At 40.9% G+C, this 19,316-nt stretch overlaps 1 protein-coding gene and 1 long non-coding RNA gene across 2 annotated transcripts; both read left to right on the forward strand.

Moving 5' to 3' along the window:
- Positions 1 to 8,795: 8,795 nt before the first annotated feature.
- LOC140574360 (uncharacterized) lies at positions 8,796 to 12,248 on the forward strand. The gene is made up of 2 exons (XR_011980722.1): positions 8,796 to 9,010; positions 11,497 to 12,248. It is a non-coding gene; the product is annotated as an uncharacterized lncRNA (long non-coding RNA).
- A 3,064-nt stretch (positions 12,249 to 15,312) lies between these two features.
- LOC140574123 (uncharacterized) lies at positions 15,313 to 17,107 on the forward strand. Its single transcript, XM_072693846.1, has 2 exons — positions 15,313 to 15,472; positions 16,150 to 17,107. The coding sequence occupies exons 1-2, from the start codon at positions 15,416 to 15,418 to the stop codon at positions 16,516 to 16,518; spliced, it is 426 nt and encodes a 141-aa protein (XP_072549947.1). The 5' UTR covers positions 15,313 to 15,415; the 3' UTR covers positions 16,519 to 17,107.
- The last annotated feature ends 2,209 nt before the right edge of the window (positions 17,108 to 19,316 follow it).

Below are 19,316 nucleotides of genomic sequence, written 5' to 3' on the forward strand. Positions count from 1 at the left end.
ATCACAGAACAACTAGTGTGATCATTAGAACCAATCACAATCAGGGGAAGATCTCAAAACAAATGATGCCGTAATTACAACCAATCGGGAGTCATCACTTGGTCATCATCAGGACTGATGGATGTAATATTTGATTTGATTAAAATCACATCCATGCTCACAACAAACCAGAGCATTATGGGGGCACGCAGTGCTGTTACTCCAGTGCCAGCAAGGCTGTCTAAGCAAGCAGCGGCAGTGGTTTATCACCAGGCCAGTGAAAGAGCAATGCCACCAGGAAATATGTGCCAAGATTACAGCAGAGATGAGCAGCTCTTGTGAAGGCCTCAAAGTAAAGTGAGTACACTGCGTACACTGCGAACACTGCGTTTCCCTCTGTGCAGGCTTTCTTATCATAGGTTTTCGGGAAAGAAACTAGAGGTGTGTTTGAATGTTCAAAGGTTAACAATTTAAAAACTCACAGTACATTTAGACATGTAGTAAATGTACTATGCGTCCACAAGTTTGTAGACACCTTCAGGTATTTCTCTGGAAGTTCCAAGGAGTTCGTCTTTCATTGGGTGCAGTAACGGCCTCTAATCTTCGGGGAGGGGTTTACACCATATGTTAGATGTTGGAACATAATGGGAGAGGTTTGAAAATACACAGATCTTCCATAAAATTAGAACCACCTGCCTAATATTGGGTAGGTTCCTATTGTGCCCACACAACAGAACCGTGCATGGAAGCCCTGGACTTGTCCTGCCGTATCTGGCACCAAGGCGTTATTAGCAGATGCTGTTAGCATTCCTGTAAGTTGTGAGGCAGTTTGTTATCCAGACAGCAGACATTTGTTAGAAATGTGGAGAAATAAGGGGCAGTGTCTAGGAGTTAGCCATTAGCTTAGCATAAATACCAACGCTTGCTGCTTAACAAGCCAAGAATCCACAGCTTATCAGCTGCTACTGATGAAATAACAAATCATTGCCAAATGTTGGATAATCATGGATGTAAATTTGAGTTTATGGGACGCACATATGAGGCTAGTGGCTTGGATGGGGGCTTTTTAGCCTTTGGGAACAGTACCTTTAGGCTCTGTGGAAAGGTTAACACATGCAGGTGAAGGATGGCTGCACTTTAAAGTCATTAGAAGCACTCACTAGGGTGTCTGGATACTTTTGGACACATAATTTCATTTACTTTCTTTTTTTATCTGATTTTCCCGAGTCAAAGAGGAACCAATGCACCTGGATGGACGCAACGCATACCCGGCTCCAACGCACCTCGGCTTCCAATGGCCAGCAGCAGATCCTCTGATCATAGTGACCGCTGGACCACTCGGGCCCTTAAATATTAAAGTTTCTGTACCATAACAACACATGCAAATGACTAGCAATACATTTCCTACAGTGACTAAGCAGGCTATATCAGGTAGCAACCAATGGGAAATGATTATTTTGTAGTATTAGATACTATCATGGGTCCATCCTCAACAATATTCAGTGGCTGCTGTTGACCACACTGACTCACAGCTATTGACCTAATGTCAGAGAGGATGTCAGAGTTGCCAATCAATTTTCTATGCTTCTAAACACGTGTTAACCCTTACCTGTCCTAGAGTGTTGAGAAACAGGGGTGGGAAAGGTTGTGGAAAGTTTAGCAGGGTTAGCTTTGTGGAAATCGCTAGCAGTAAATGAGAAGTCAGTGTAATAAAAAGTTAATGACTTCTTAAGTCCATCTTTTATAGAACAGTTATCAGTCCCGCTACTGAGCACGTTTTTCCAGTGACGTAAAGCTTATCACCAGAGCTACCAGAGGAATAGAGATATAACAAAGAAACCTAAATCCTATAGAATAATGTTGTGCTTGTTTTAGGCTCATTTCATGTCTTTATTTAGTAGGTATTCTGTACGCCCATCGGTCAGCTGGTTATTTGACCTTTGTATGGTGCTGTATTAACTAATGAGGGTAATAGAATTTCATTGAACCGCTGTTTTCCTGCTGTTGAGATGCACTTGTGTAATTCATTAATCAAAACTGAAGTATTTACATGAGCTGTAGCAAACACATCAACTGTAGTTTTATTGATATTGTGTGGATTATTAATGTGTAATTACACAGTAATTTAGATAGACAGATGAGAGGGTGGATAGACAGACAGGCAGATAATATATGAATAGACATAAAGATACATATGATAGATTAATAGACAGACAGACACACGAGACGGATAGAAAGATATGCATACATACAGATACAGATACAGATACAGATACAGATATATATATTTAAATAGACAGACAGACAGACAGATAGACCAACACATAGATAGATAGACAGACAGATAGATAGATAGATAAATAGACAGATGTGTACTTATGTTTTTATAGTTTTTTTCTTTTTAAAAATTATTTATTAATATATCCACATATACATTTAAAAAATCCTATTTTCTTGAATTTTATTATTATTATTATTATTATTATTATTATTATTATTATTATTATACAGACAGACAGATAGATAGATTGACAGGCAGACAGATGGACATACATTACTTTGCCATTAAAAAATCCCTATTTTCTTTCATTTTATTATTATTATTATTATTATTATTATTATTATTATTATATGCACAGATTCCACTTCGGCTTAGATAAGATATGCCACTCAGTAAAAACTCCTACACAACAATGTGGTCACCACAACTGAATGACATCTGACCTGATAGGGAGGTAATAGGTATGCGCAGACGCAGTGCAGCAGCACATGCTGTTCGAGCCTTTTTGATATTATTATCTGATTCATCTGTCAGAACTGAAGTCTCTTCCTGTCCTCACGGCTCAGCGCTGGTATTTCCGTCTGGAGTGGTTAGGTGTGTGTGTTCGAGAGAGAGAGAGAGACATTGTCAGCCTGATGTACATCTCACCTCTACCTGTGATGTTAAGTTTCTGTGTCGTCTGTATGTTCTGTATCACCAGGGACAACAAAACAGGCATGAATATTAATAGAGGCCCGTTAACTAAATCTGCCTGTATGATCAGCAATTTGGCCATGAAGCAAGAGCTGTGAAACAGGCCAATTCCAAAATCCCAAAACTGTTACTTAACAGTCTTGACTCGTTATAATTACACCCCCTAAATTTACATAATAGCCTTTCGAGGTTAAACGCAGAGGCTACTTCAGGAGAATTTGATGATTTGCTGACCCCTCAGACCTGAAACTGCCTCATCATTTGCTTAGCTTTCACATGCCATCCGAGGCTGTTCAGAACAAAGGGCCGCCACAGAGGAGCAGCAGCCAGGCCGGTGATAATAATAATGACTGAGATATGAATTAAATTACAGTGACAGTGTGCCTCTAGCATTTGGGACGGCTGATATAAAAGCGTGTGAAGGTGAAGGTGGGTGTCACTATAGTAAAGGGCACGCAAAGTCCAGTCGGGCCTATTGAGTGGGACAATGAAGCACTTAACTGTCCTCATCGTTTGGCTACTGTCACTGCTGCTGCTCCTGGGTGAGGTGAGTGATGTGTATGACTGTTGGTAACTCTGACCGTGTTACTGGACTTGGGCTGGACTGGACTGATCTAAATTCAGATTTTTTTGCTGATTTTGATGCTTTATAACTTGGAGACCTGGATATTGCCTCTGGATAATACCAGAAAATTGACCTAGAATGTCTTTAATTGATCCAGATTTCTTAATGGAATTCCTGAAAATTCACTGTAATTTTTAGCATATTATCACTGTTTCATGAGAACCTCATACCTGCAAAACAGTAACCTGGATGATGTACCACTAAAATGTCAAATTGGAAGCAGCAGAAGTTGAAATAGTGCCCAGCGGATTTTCGATCCTTTGTTTTTACCGCTGTGTTCTAGCAGAGCGCCCTTTGGCGTCATGTAGGGTTTATTAACAGACATTATTCCCAGCCTGCAGCAGTGAGCTCTAGTGAGCTTCCTACAAGCTAGCAGCACAGTTTTGCGTGTACGGTGTGGAACGTGGCCATGTTGCTGAAACCATGCGGGGAAACACACACCTGCCACGTCTTCACTCCCCAATTATACCTGGACAGATTTGAAACTATCCCTGAAAATCTCAGTTTTACCAGCAGTAGTACTGCAGCGATGTCCCTCCAAACAAGTCACTGTGAGTTCAGTTTGGTGAAAATATTCGATGGAAATCTGGCAACTCAGTGTGGGAAATAATCCGCCAAATCTGACAGCATAGTTTTGTCTGGTTTCCATAGCAACCCTGCAGCGTAAAAACCTCTCTGCTTTCTACACTAGACTGTTCTAGCAGTTTCACAACCATGGCTAGTCTTGAGCCGCTAGGATTGCAGAGGCATTGACCCCACAACCTTCCGGGTTTGGGAAATCCAATTAGCCAATAACATTCTGTAAAGCTTGTCCAGAACAGATGTAGGATGTGCTCTTAAACCTTAAACACATCACAAGCTATCATCATGTCCTTGGTTGAAAGCTTGAAAGTATACAGGCTTAAAGGGAGGCCTTTGTGTTTGTGTACGTGGCCAGCAGACACTGGGCATCAATCAGAAAGACATTAGACATCAGAGAGAAAAAAAATCATGTTGATGTCAAAACCCAACGTTGTACAGACGTTGAATTTTGATTGGAAATCAAGTCTTAAAGTCTCATATTCCTCAAAACCCAGCACTGTGTGTGTGTGTATATGTGCGTGACTGTACAGTAAAATAGAGTCAGCAGGTTTAGCTTGCTGTAAGCATGAGGCTACCTGAACTAAAGGAAACTGAGGCAGGAACAGTTATGTAACACTGTCCTCAGCCAACTTTGCCAGTTCCAGGATATGCAAAATCTGTGTGTTCTGCAGCATAAGGTGCTAACATGCCTCATTATATGTCCAAATGTTTGTGGACACCCCTTCTAATGAATGCATTCAGCTTCAAGTTTGAGTGCAAGTAAAAGTGTTAAGATTTCAAGATAAGATAAATGTTTACAATAAAGTGGCCAGTGAGTGGAAAGTACAATAAACTGTTTCTAATAAAGTGGCCAATGAGTGGATGTTCAAGGTAGTGTTTCCAATAAAGTAGCCAATGAGTGGATGTTCAAGGCAATGTTTCTAATAAAGTGGCCAGTGAGTGGATGTTCAAGGTAGTGTTTCTAATAAAGTAGCCAGTGAGTGGAAAGTACAAGGAAGTGTTTCCAATAAAGTGGCCAATGAGTGGACATTCAAGGTAATGTTTCTAATAAAGTGGCCAGTGAGTGAAAAGTACAAGGAAGTGTTTCTAATAAAGTGGCCAATGAGTGGGCGTTCAATATAGGTGTTTCTAATAAAGGGGCCAGTGAGTGGAAAGTACAAGGAAGTGTTTCCAATAAAGTGGCCAATGAGTGGACGTTCAATGTAGGTGTTTCGAAAAACATGGCCAGTGAGTGGAAAGTACAAAGAAGTGTTTCCAAAAATGTGGCCAATGAGTGGACGTTTAAAGTAATGTTTCTAATAAAGTGACCAGTGAGTGGAAAGTACAAGGAAGTGTTTCTAATAAAGTGGCCAATGAGTGGACGTTCAATGTAGGTGTTTCTAATAAATTGGCCAATGAGTGGACGTTCAATGTAGATGTTTATAATAAATTGGCCAATGAGTGGAGATTTAAAGTAGGTGTTGTGGGCGTAAAGTAGTGGCCAGTGAGCGGCTGTACAAGGTTGGCCAGTGACTGAAAGTGCAACACAGCCTAAGCTGGTTGACCAGCAATAACAGAAGGTTTTATTTGAGGTTGATGGACCAGCAGGTCTTCCAGCATGACTAACTTGACAATGATGGTCATTAAGGTAGTCACACAGGTTGACTAGTTCGGACATACTGGTTAAGTTAGCCATGCTGGTAAATCATGGAACTCAAACATACCCTGTAATGATCAAGAGTCAACCAGTCTCACCAGCTGGAGCTGTTACAGGAAGGCATGGCTTACCTTTAAGTGTCTAATCTGTTTGTTCGTCTATAGGTCACATGGGCCATGCCCTTAACTACACCGACGGTTCCTGTGCAACCGCCGCTCAACGCAACCATCAAGACAGAGCCCATCACCAACTCTAATGTGAGCTTCCCTAATGTGAACACCACCATGGTCAATGCCACCAGTAGCACCATGTTCAATTCCACAACCAGCCAAACCCTCCACAATTCATCTTACCCAACCCAAAACACCACCGCAGCCTCAGGAAACACCACTCACAGCCTAAACACCTCATCAACCATGTCACCAGTCTACTCACTGACCTCTACTAGACCATGGTCCTCGACAAGTTCAGCGACCACCAGCTCTTCTCAGAACATCACTGTGGCCAAGACTCCTACTACTTGCAGTGCCTCTGCTCAGTTGGCCCATGCTGGGGTTGTCTTGGACGTTCTGCTCTGTGTTGTTCTTTCTGCAGCAGCGACACTATGAGGAGACTGTAGGACCATGATGCATCAGAGCGAAACTGACCTATCTGTGCTCCACTAACAAATATGCTCTTCTGCAGCTGACAGCATACAAGCAGCAGACAAGCTTTAGAGTAAGGCCTAACAATTTCTGAGAAAAATACAGACACAATTGTCCAACCAGTGAGGTCTTTACTTCCACAGTCAGGCCTACACATTTGCAATGAAACCTTGATGGACCTGAAGGCCTTCAGTCCTGCACCTGAAGACCTTACAGGTTCGATTACCTACCAACGTAATGGTAGGTACAATTTCGTAAACAGTTAGACAAGATATTTAATATAACTCTTTTAAGCTTGTCCGACATGGTAAGAGTAGCTACGATTTTGCGATATTTGTGGGCGGAGCATGCATAGGTCATGTGTGTTTCACTGATCCCATGTAACAAGAATAATATTTAAGAACCACAGGATGGAAATTAACCCTTTATGTTAAGCATATTCATGTACTTTCTAATTTAATCATTATTATACTTCTAGCAACACCATAGCAACCACCTAGCAACAACTTAGCAACACCATAGAAACCACCTGGATTACAGTAGCAACCATCTAGCAAAACCATAGCAGCCATCTGGATTACAGTGGCAACCATCTAGCAACACCATAGCAACCACCTGGGTTACAGTAGTAACCACCTCACAACCATCCAAACTACCCACATGGCATCAGAGGAGCAACTGCCTGGAAGTGGAAACCACTTAAGCTGCACAATCATTCTGCATTTCCTCAGGAATTGCAGTTATACATGTACAGTAAATGTATGTATGTACATTGACTAGCAACACCATAACAAACCACCTAGCTACCACTGAGCAACACCATGGCAATCACCTGGGTTACAATAGCTACTATCTAGCGATACCATAGCTGACTACCCACATGGCAACACAGTAGCAAGTGCCTGGAAGAGGAAACACTTAAGCTGCACAACCATTTTTGTCAGGAATTGCGGTTATACATGTACTGGATATACGTGTATATACATTGACTAGCAACCACTTAGCAACACCATAGCAACCACCTGGGATACCATAGCAAGCATATATCACAGCAACCATCTCGCAGCACCAATGCAACCACCTAGCAGCAACCAAGCCAAACCACCTATCAACACAGTAGGTGGTGTATCATAGCTACCATTTAGCAAAAACACCTGCCAGTTTTCTTCAGGTACTGCAGTTATACATGCACAGTAAATTGCCCAGCAACACCATAGCAACCACCTCGCAACCCCCTAATAATATATTGCAAACACCTAGCAAAAACACTTACATCCTAGTGACCACCTAGCAACCACTTAGCAATACCTTAGCAACCACTAAGGATACCATAGCAATAATCCCATCCAGCAACATCATAGCAACTCCCTAGCAACACCACAGCAACCACCCAGCAACCCCCTCCCTTTAATATATAGCAAACACCAAGCAAAAACACTTTCATCCTAGTGACCACACAGCAACAGCTTAGCAACGGCCTAAAAGTGGGAAGCTGCACAACCATTTGTGTTTTCATCAGGAAATGCAAATTTTTTTATCCCATGAAAAGTGATGCGTAAAAACTGCATGACCTGACCTCTCTATTATCAGCATAAATATTTACACTGATGCTTATGATCATTATTTCTTTTTGAGATTATCCTTTGTTTTATTTATCTGCAGTTTCTTTATAATGAATTATGTAATATATTAAAAATGTAAATACAGGAAGTTCCAGATGTCTGATTTTTATATCTCAGTAATAAATATTCAAATGCACGCAAATCTGTGATGTTACTTAACTGACCACGTTAAGGCCTTTGTACAGAGAGGTCAGATGGTTTAAGTGTTTTAAGTCTTTTCCATTAAAGCTCATGTTCATGTTCAGGGCTCACATGGATCCGATCTGCACATTACAGTACTTTTATGTCAAACCTACTTACTTACAGTACATGCAGTAAACTGTCCAGCAAAAACCTGTATCTTCGTTTTAGACATTTTTAATTGTTTGACATAATGTAATTTTGCCAGTTATTCTTTATATTGTCTGTAACTGTCATGATGAACGGACCAATAAAAATGGTTGGAATAAAACTTTCCATTGACTTCAGTTGAAGGGCTTTTCCTGTAAAGATATGACGTTCTTGCATGATATATCATTTGTTATTGCCTTATGAAGACTAGCCTAATATCATACACAGATCTATATTAAGATTATAGATCATATTGCTGTAATGACACAAGACGCCTGCATTGATTATTCTGTAATAATTGATTCAGATCTAAAACCCAGGGGTCCAGGGGGTCAGTGATCCCCTGGGCAGCGATCATTTAGAAACAGTGACCCTCAGCTGCTGGAGCAGTGGGTGGTGTGTGCTATGTGAGTGAAACCTCAGATACCTGATCAAATCAGACAGGTCAGCTCTACATAGCTGCCTGCTCTCTCTTTCTCTCTGTCACACACACACACACACACACATCCACGCAGACAGAGGCAGCAGGTGACACCACTCTTCCTCTTCCTCGGCATGAAGCTTCTGTTCGCACTGCTGCTGTACGCGGCAGCCCTGCTGGCACCAGCAGCAGCACAGGTGGGTCAACCATAGTTAAAATGTGGACAGATTAGAAACAACAGAGGAAAAAAGAACACACAGCTCTTTAAGAAGAACACTTTAATTTGACTTATTTATATATATTTACATATTTGCTCTACATGTTTTATGCTTACATATTTGTACATTAGTGATATATGCATCAATATATTTATATATTTGCTCCATATACTTTATATATTTATATATTTTCTCTACATGCTTCTTTATATGTGTATATTTTCCCTATATGCTTCTATATATTTGTATATTTGCACCAGATGCTTCTACACATTTGTACATTAGTGATATATGCATTAATATATGTATATGTTTGCTCCATATACTTTATATATATTTATATGTTTGCTCTACATGCTTCTTTATATGTATATATTTGCTCTTTATGCTTCTCTATATTTTTTTATATTTGATCTATATGCTTCTACACATTGGTACATTAGTGATATATGCTTTAATATATTTTTACCTTTTTTTCTATATACTTTATATATGTTTATATATTTGCTCTACATGCTTCTTTATATGTATATATTTGCTCTTTATGCTTCTATATATTTATATATTTGCTCTATATGATTCTTTATATCTTTCCTTCTTTAAGTGGTGATGAAAGGGAAATACACTTTTAGTATGTTGACCTGATGGGTAGCTATTTGCAGATTCTGATCTCTTGAATGATAATTAATCCATATTACCCCTAAATACTGTTGGCTATTTAACATCAGTCCAGTTAAGAGACCCACTGTGTGAGGTTTGTGTATGTAAAAAAGGTCCAACCCTTGTTTTGGTGAAAGGCCAAGCCAGGGTTTGGCCTTATCTATCTGCCTATTATCAAATATCTTTACTTCCTGCCTGGGTGTGAACTCAGTTTATCCCATTGTTCTGTCCCCAAGTGAAATAAACTATCCGGCGTAGTGTGTCTCAGTACAGAAGCGATTTTTACTCTAATGACAGTTCAATTGTTCATTAATAATGAAGGCAGTCAGGATGGGTTCGGTGTGAAATTGTGGTTCACTGTAGAGAAACCTGACAATTCCTATTCCTTTACAATGGTGGTGAATGGAACCAGGCATCACCATGACTACAACACAAATATGGACATATTATTTACTCTCCAAAACCACCTCCACTGTACCTTCATATGCCTTCTGAAGTTTATATGTAATGCCAATAACAACTGATATATGTATATACACACACATATATATATATATATATATATATATATATATATATATATATATATATATATCAGTTGTTATATATATATATATATATATATATATATATATATATATATATATATATATATATACTAAAACTCTCACTCAAAACATAAAACAGGTACCAGGTGACCTAATCATAACCATCTCATGTAATAAATGTGATGTATGGTAGCATTAAGCTCTTCAGATGTCTGGTATCAAATCACCACCCCTCATTCAAACAACCAGGGCTTGATTTGTAGGGTATGCAAGGGGATGTGACTGGTAAAACTGGGTCACATGGACAAACATCCAATTTGAATCCGATTTGAAACCACATACAAATGTGACTTAAATCCAGTTGGAAAAAGTTGGATGTCATGTGACGTTTTTGACAGTCAGACTGCAGAAAATCTGGAAATGCATAAAAAATCGGATCTGAGCTGCTTGTGTGAACAAACCCAAAGTCCTAGTCTCTATGTTGAATATCATTGCCGTCCAGCAATTACCGTCCAGTTTACATTGTGTCCAAATACCATGATGAATGGACCATATACTGACTTCCATAGAACGTTAACCCCTTTAAAAGCATATGGACCACCAGCAGGCCAAAAGTGTTATTGTATACTTCTATTACCAGAGAAAAGCCCCACCAGTTTGTACAGATGTCCGTGTAGTTACTGAGCAATAGACCTTAGTGGGTGATAAGCCTTGGAGTGTTAAGGTTTTTTTGTAAAGTTACTTTTTTGGAGATACATTTTTTGTGCAACAGCTACAATGAACTCTGGCTGTGGCTAAAATGGTTCCCAAATTATGGTTTAGGACACCTTTTTTTTTCAGAGTGTTCAAATCATAAAGTGGAACTCGGAGAGCTTGGCACTACAATCTCTCACAATGCACGGGTCATTCCTAGTGATCAGTCTAGAGCACTTCATGAGCTGAAAGTGGACCAGAATGCATTGCAAGTCTTTTTGTTACTAAGATCTTTAAGCTTATATAAACAAGTAAAAGTTACGAGCCACTGGATGCTGTGAATTTCTGATATTTTCCCATTTACTTCATTAACAGTTGGCTTAGGTTGCTCAACAACCTGAAGGTCAAACAGTATTCCATAAACAGAACAATTCTTTACTAACTTAACTCAGAATTCAGTGTGTGTGTGTTTGTGTGTGTGGAGTTTTACACACTGCGAGAGAGGGAATGAGGGAGTAGGGAAAGTCAACATAATGGTAAGAAAGGCATTTCTGTCTCCTTTAGTCAACCACTGAGAACACAACAGCGTTCCCCAGCAGCATGCCAACATCACTCTGGGGCAACACCACCCACTCTGGAGGATCTTCATTCAACTCCACAAACAACACAACAAGTGCCATGCTCAGCACCACGCTTCTGAAGACCACCCCGACCGGAGGGAGCTGGAGGATGAGTGCATCGGGTGCCACGCTCTCCCTGATCCAGCTGTTCCTCGCTCTCAGAACGACACTGTGAAAAACAGCAACACATATTAAGACAAACAAATGCATTCTCTTTTAAAAGCACTTCTCTTTTGGCCTTTCACTTTAAAGTCTTTGTCTGAATCTCAAACTACACCATGTTTAAATGTCCAAAAATGTCAAGTTTACAGTAGAAGGGAAAAAACTTCTAAACTTTCAGTGGAAGTCAATGGAAAAAGATTTGATTCCAGGTCATTTTGGAGCAATTTTATTGGTTCATTCATCATGAATTTTAGAACCAATGTAACAAACAACTGTCTGATTGAAATTAACTTAATTAACTTAACTTAATTATAAATATTAAAATATATATATATTTTAAATATTAAAAATGATTGTGTAGTAAAACACTTCTACATGGTGAAGGCATAGATTTACTGTGGTAATCTCACCTAAACTATAACTAAGTGAAGTGTAGCCACTGCCATGTAAAATTAATTGCAGGATCATGTTTGTCATTTTAATAATTTTACAATTTTAAGTGTAAATGAGATTAAAAAATGGCAGTTTATTCAATATTGTGTTTTTTCTTCTTTTTTTATTTATTAAGCTGTAAAAATATTTTTGTGGTTACCTTACATTTCTTTTCGGATGTCTCGGATGCAGTAAATAAACAAATAAGTGCTTATAAACTCTGAATTTATCCATTAAAAGGATTTGTACACTTCTACAGTTTATATATGTGTTCAGTTCAGAGCCCCCCCCCAACGCAGAGGTGGAAAATGTAGCTCTACACAAGTTAAAGTTTGAGTACTGTGCCAATTATGGAGCCTGTCTAATAAAAGGTTGTGCCAAAACCTAACCCTGACCCTAATCCTAATCCTAACCTCAAACCCACAACCTAACCCTTAACCCTGATCCTAATCTTAACCCAGCTTTACCCACAACCTAATCCTAACCCTGGTCCTAATCCTAATTCTAAACCTAACCCAAAACCTAACCCAGTCTAACCCAAAACTTAACCTTAACCCTGATCCTAAACATAAACCTAAATTTAACCCAAAACTTAACCCTACCCTGGTCCTAATCCTAACCTTAACCTCAACCCAAAACCTAACCCAGTCATACCCACAACCTAACCCTAACCCTGGTCCTAATCCTAACCTTAACCTCAACCCAAAACCTAACCCAGTCATACCCACAACCTAACCCTAACCCTGGACATAATCTTAACCTTAACCTCAACCCAAAACCTAACCCAGTCATACCCACAACCTAACCCTAACCCTGGACATAATCTTAACCTTAACCTCAACCCAAAACCTAACCCAGTCATACCCACAACCTAACCCTAACCCCGGTCCTAATCCTAACCTTAACCTCAACCCAAAACCTAACCCAGTCATACCCACAACCTAACCCTAACCCCGGTCCTAATCCTAACCTTAACCTCAACCCAAACCACAACACAGCTAACGACACAGCTAATGGCTAACAACACAGCTAACAGAGGGTTGTGAAGGACATTTGGACACACATGCTAAGCTTCACTCATGCTCAGTTTCTATTTCCTAGGAGCGCTCAGTAGACGGGTGTTTACACAGGACCTCATAAAACCTCCTCATGCGGTGGCCTGAGGACATCGGGGTAGTTTCATGCACAGGCGTCAGATTTCTCGGAGGTAAAATACACAAATAGTTCAAACGATTCGCAATCAATACCTCTATCAGCTTTCCAATAAATTACAACAATGCTCATTGATGGCAATCTCACACTGATCCGTCTCTTATCGAGTGCTTTACTGTGGGCGAGATTGAGTGCAGGTAAGGGTGCAGTAACACAAAGGGAAGAAAAATGTCCTCCAGTGACTCAACGGTGAAGATGACGTAGCATTTCAGCCTAAAGCTTATTAATCTAGTTGAAGATTAGCCGGGCGCTGACTTCAACAGTGACGTCAGAAAAAAACAGGTGACAGCTAACACCTTTTTTAATTACGGTGACCTTTTTTAGGTGCATATACATATATAATATTCACTACATGGACAAAAGTATTGGGACATCTGCTCGTCGTCATTGTTTCTTCTGCAACTAAGAATATTAAACAGAGTTTCTCCTGCTTTTCTTGGAGTAACTGTCTCTACTGTCCAGGGAAGAAGACTACTTTCTACCAGATTTTGGAGCATGCACTGCTGTGAGGATTTGATTGCTGCATTGCTGAAGTCAGGACGTTGGAACGTCACCACCTCATCTCATCCCCAACTTATCCCACTAGTACTGAATGGAGCACCACCATCGATCATTCCTGAGAACACAGTTCTTCCACTGCTCCACAGCTCCATGCTGGGGGGCTTTATTATACCCCGCTACACTACGCCTGGCATTAGGCAGCATGGTGCCAATGGGCTTATGTGTATCTGCTCCAGAGAGTCCTATTCTAATGGCAGTATTTGACTGACTGCATTCATTTGAAAGGGTGTCCATAAACCACTGTGTCCGTCAGCTGAGGGAGTCCAGACAAACTGGACTCCCTCAGCTGAACCAAGCTGGAGTGAAACCCACATCAGAAGGGAAAGCACCAGGTTAGGCTATAAGCTAACCGGCAATAGTCTCTTTAGCTCACTAACAGCACATCGCGCAGTGAGGACACAGCCAGAGGACAGCAGCACTATCCGTTAAGACTAAGGTATAATTACAATGTTTTTGTGGGTTCTGTGAGCCGCCGCCGGTGCCGTAAACCAGATAATACAAGCAGAACTTTTCCATGTGTCCTCTGTGAAAGGAAAATCAGCGCATTTCATTCTGAGGTAATATAACAGGGTGGTAAATAGGGGTGTTCAACCAAATCTTAGCATTTTTAAAGTGACATACTTGCTATTTCTGCAACAAACATCAACCTAAATACTCAATAAATGCACAGTGTGGCACCTTTAACCATTCAAATGGTTTGTAATACCTTTGCCTTTACTACAGAACCCCTTTGAGGAACCCCTTAGACATGTGGCCAGACAGTTATGGAGGTACTGACAACTGTCGTACTTAGTGCATTGCCAAGGATGCCATAATGCCCCTGAAGTGTGACCTCGTGTTTAGACTCCTTGCATAAGTGACCCTATTTTTGACCCAGGTCATGTTTTGTCTGGCAAGAGGGCCTTTACGGAGCTGTAGTTCAAGCGAAATGCATGACCACTGACTTCTGAAGAATCTGAGTGTGTATTTACACATTTCTAACCTTGTTCATTCCCAATAACACCTCTCACCCATGGTAAAAACATAAGGGACCTTATAGACACCTCCATAACGAAGTTGTTGAGGCTAAACAAGGCCTCGTCATGGGCACATGACAGCCATAATAGAACCAGCACCATGGTAAAACGTTTTAAGAGATGTTTATCTGTCAATATATTTGGCTTTAGACAGAAAAGGCTTCACATATTCGTTCACTTTCTATTTCCCGAAGTCAGAGGGCCTATCAGTTGTCAAAGAGGTCAATAGGCGAGATCTGTATAGCTATAAAGCTTGGCACGTTCCTGCAGTGTGGTTCAAATTGCTCCTCTATTGAGGCCCTGGGAGGAGGCGACAGAAGGCAGATTTCCTGGAAAAGGGAGTGTCCAAAGTGATGGAATAAATAAGGTCACCTGCATTAGACAGGCACTCTTCCACTAAACGGCCCTTTCAGGACTGAGCCAGCTGACTTACCGCTCTCCACTTAACCCGCCTGGACGTCCTTCTCTTTGCACACCAAGATGTTTGTGAATGTTGGATTCTGCATTCTGGCCATGGTGGCCTCCTCGATGGCACAGGTAAAACTCATTCAACCAATTTCTATTCAAATGACTGATGCTGTTACTGGATGTGCTTCATTTAATCACTGGCTTTAGTCTACTACAGATCTATGATCTATCATGTCTCAATTTCACTGTGGAGAAACCCGCCAACTCATATTTCTTTACAGTGGAGGTGATAAGAACCAGGGGTTGCTATGAATAGAACTCAGATATGGACATTTTATTTGCCATCTAAACCCACAGATGAACCCTTAACATGCCTTTTGAGTTTTAGATGTCATGTTTATAATTGTAAACCAGTGGGAATTCTGAAAAAGCCATTAATTTGCCTAATTTGCATATTAAAAATGTCCTCTATATATGACTGCATTAAAAAAAAATAATAATGCCTAACCATTCAGTGTAAACTTTCTGTAAGGTGGCTTTTAGAAGCATTAAACACTTCAGAGGCCCATCCTGGTCCACAAAGTCACAATTTCAACTAGGCAAGGCACATTTTACAACGACTGTTGTAACAAATGATTAGTCCCCATTAGCATTCTTAGCGAACTGTGCTCTGATAAGGTCTGCTGGCCTCGAACAAAGCATCTTGCACAATTGTCTTTCTTGTCACGTGACTGATTTTATTGTCACTATGCAAACAATGGCTTTCAAATGGCAATAACATGTTTTTCCCTGTTCCCACCACGAAGAGTGCGACAGCCAGCACCAACGACACGACGTCCAAAATCACTAGCACCAGCCCTTCAGCCACTGTCAGCGTGGCGACTTCGCTGCACACCACTCTGCCGACCTCCAACATCACAGCATCTTTAAACAGCACTACCGCAGGCCCTTCAGCTACTGTCAACAGCACCTCTCCGGGCAACATCACTGCGTCTGTCAACAGCACCTCTCCGGGCAACATCACCACGTCTGCCAACAGCACCTCTGTGCTTCCATCCAGCAACACCATCACCAGCACCACCAGGATTCCCTCCACAACACTGTCCAACGGTCCTGATGTGAAGGCCACACTACTACCCTTCATTCTCCCTGCCCTTTATCTGCTGTGGAACTGAACTGCACCTGCACTCAGCACAGACTGTACAGCGCAGTGGAGAGCTCTTAAAGACACCCACTTAAAGACTGCTTGTTGGGCTCGGACATTTGATCGTCCTGCCCAGTGCCCAGGGGCATGAAATTCGGTGCACCTGGGCCGTTAAGCATGCACTGCAAATGCAGATTTGTATGAGTAAAGTTGATGATGTTTTTGGTCTGCCGGATCGAAGCTGAATGACACACAGAGTTAATTTCCCTCCATAATTTGTAGCAGTGATTGTAATATATTTATATTTTTCTCTTTATTAAAGACGTGTCTCAACATTTCATTTTTATATAAGTTGGCTAATAATAAATAATCTACAAAAACAAGCTACCAGCTTTCTTGCAAGTGTATCCACGTATTTTAAACATTGCACATCCCTTCTGCTCAATTGAAGACGTTTCTAAATGCATCCTTTAGGAGCAGTGTTTGTGTTGTTAGGCCATGTTAGATAATCACAGAGCAAAGTAATGGAAAACTTGCATTCCTAAATCATTTTTGTCAACAATTTCTGACCATTACAATTTTTTTTTCCTTTTTTAAATAAACACTTGGAATTTGTTTTATTTTATTGTCTTGAATTTATACAGACGGATAAGGACTGAACGGTACAGGCACTGAACAGAGGTTTTATGCATCTAATCCCATTATTATAAACCAATTCTCAATTTCATTTTAATGTAGAAACATAAACATAAATCCAAGAATTCTGAAGAAAGTAGTGAGATCTTGTCAGTGAGCTAGTCTGAAGAACAGAGCTCGGTTCCTCCAGGTTTCTCCTGCTACTTGTACAGACAGTAGCATTTCATTAGCCTACGTTTTAAGTTCTGGGGCGTGTTCAGTCTCAGCTTGCATGTAAAGAAGACCACCTGGGTTAGACAGAAGACCAGCTGGACCAGACAGAAACTCTCATGCTGGACAGTTAAAAGTCTACTAAGCAGCTTTTGAGGATTTATGCATCTAAAGCATCTGTGGTCTCCCTCTCTCTCCACACCAAGAAGTTACTGGCTAGGAGATTCTGTATCTTGGCTGTGGGAGCCTCCTCTATGATGAAGGTGAAGCCCACATCGGTCAATCAACCAAACCACTCTCATTCCAGTGTTTAGTATGCACCCAATCTCCATGATTCTCCCATATGTTCTCATTTTTCATGTTATTCTGTAAATAAGCATGTTAAGCAACAGTGCACTTCGTTTTACAGCCCTGTTATGGGAGTATTACCTGTAAACGCACCTGTGTATACTGAATTAATTACTTTACCCTACAAGTATTGCACCGTTTGCCACCCGTACTTAGCCGTTGTACTATCTAGGGCGCTGTATTTATTACATAAGTGGTATTATAAGTGGTTTTGGTGGGACTTACCACTATTATGCAAATTAATACTCACATTAGTTACTCTGTACTTACTAATAAGTATTTACTTAATTACCTGAGTAATTATTTGTATGTATGCACCATAAAAGTACTCATAATTACATACCATTTCAATACTCTTAAATTTGGCAGAACCATTGGATGAGCAGGTGTCCATAAACTTTTGTCCAGAAAGTGTATGAATCTATGTAAACTCATAATAATAATAATGTGAGGCAGGTGATCAATATCTAGGTTAGAATAGTTCTAGCTAGAGTCTGTGTAAGGCGTGATAGCTGTATTGGGAGTCTGTGGAAGGATCGGCCTGATCCAGCGGGTGGTGGCTCGTCCAGGTGGCAGTGAGTGCAGTAAAGAGGAGCCTCTGTGTACCAGTGCAAGGACTTAAGTGATCTAAACAGCTGGTTTCCTTCACTTTATTGCCCTGTTGTTCATGCTATTCAAACAAACCGAGTCCATGTGCAAAGCAACCTGTACGACAGTGGAAAGGTTTCATAACTGAGCGAGTACAGATGACCAGGCAGTGCTCAACAAAACTCAAGCAACCAATACGTCTACAAGCAGAACTGCTCCTCTGAGGATGCCCAATCCTCCATCATCCACCTGGCCTTATCACACCTGGACAACAAGAATGCTGCTTCCTGACTTCAGCTGACTACTTGTCAACTAGTCAACAAACTCCTCTCACAAGGCCATTAAACATGATCAGGATGCATTTGGTTCTTCTGTACCACCTGTTTTCTCAAATGCCAGCACTATAATGCCATCAAACACCACGATGATGCCACCAAAACTACGGCAATTATACCTATGTCATACCTGTCGCGATGACGATTACCAACTCCTCTACTGTGACGCCTCTAAGGCCTGTCACAATGGTCATTACCTACTGTGATGCCTCCAAGGTCTGTCACAATGGCCATTACCAACACCTCTACTGTGATGCCTCTAAGGCCTGTCACAATGGTCATTACCAACACCTCTACTGTGATGCCTCTAAGGCCTGTCACAATGGTCATTACCAACACCTCTACTGTGATGCCTCTAAGGCCTGTCACAATGGTCATTACCAACACCTCTACTGTGATGCCTCTAAGGCCTGTCACAATGGTCATTACCTACTGTGATGCCTCCAAGGCCTGTCACAATGGCCATTACCAACACCTCTACTGTCCACCATGAGTACCTGACCTCACAAAGACTCTTATGGCTCAGTTCAGTCCCATCCTCACAGCAATGCAGTGCTCCAGCATCTACTGTAAGGTCTTCCAAGAAGTGTAGAGACAAGATTTGCTGCTTATGATGACATTTTAAGGTCTCTGTTTTCAGACAAAACATTGGAAGGTTTTGGGAATGACACTCTGGACTATGCCCTTGTTGGACTATCCTTGTTCCTGTTTA

This window comes from Salminus brasiliensis, chromosome 12 (assembly GCF_030463535.1).
Source record: "Salminus brasiliensis chromosome 12, fSalBra1.hap2, whole genome shotgun sequence".
Lineage (NCBI taxonomy): Eukaryota > Metazoa > Chordata > Actinopteri > Characiformes > Bryconidae > Salminus > Salminus brasiliensis.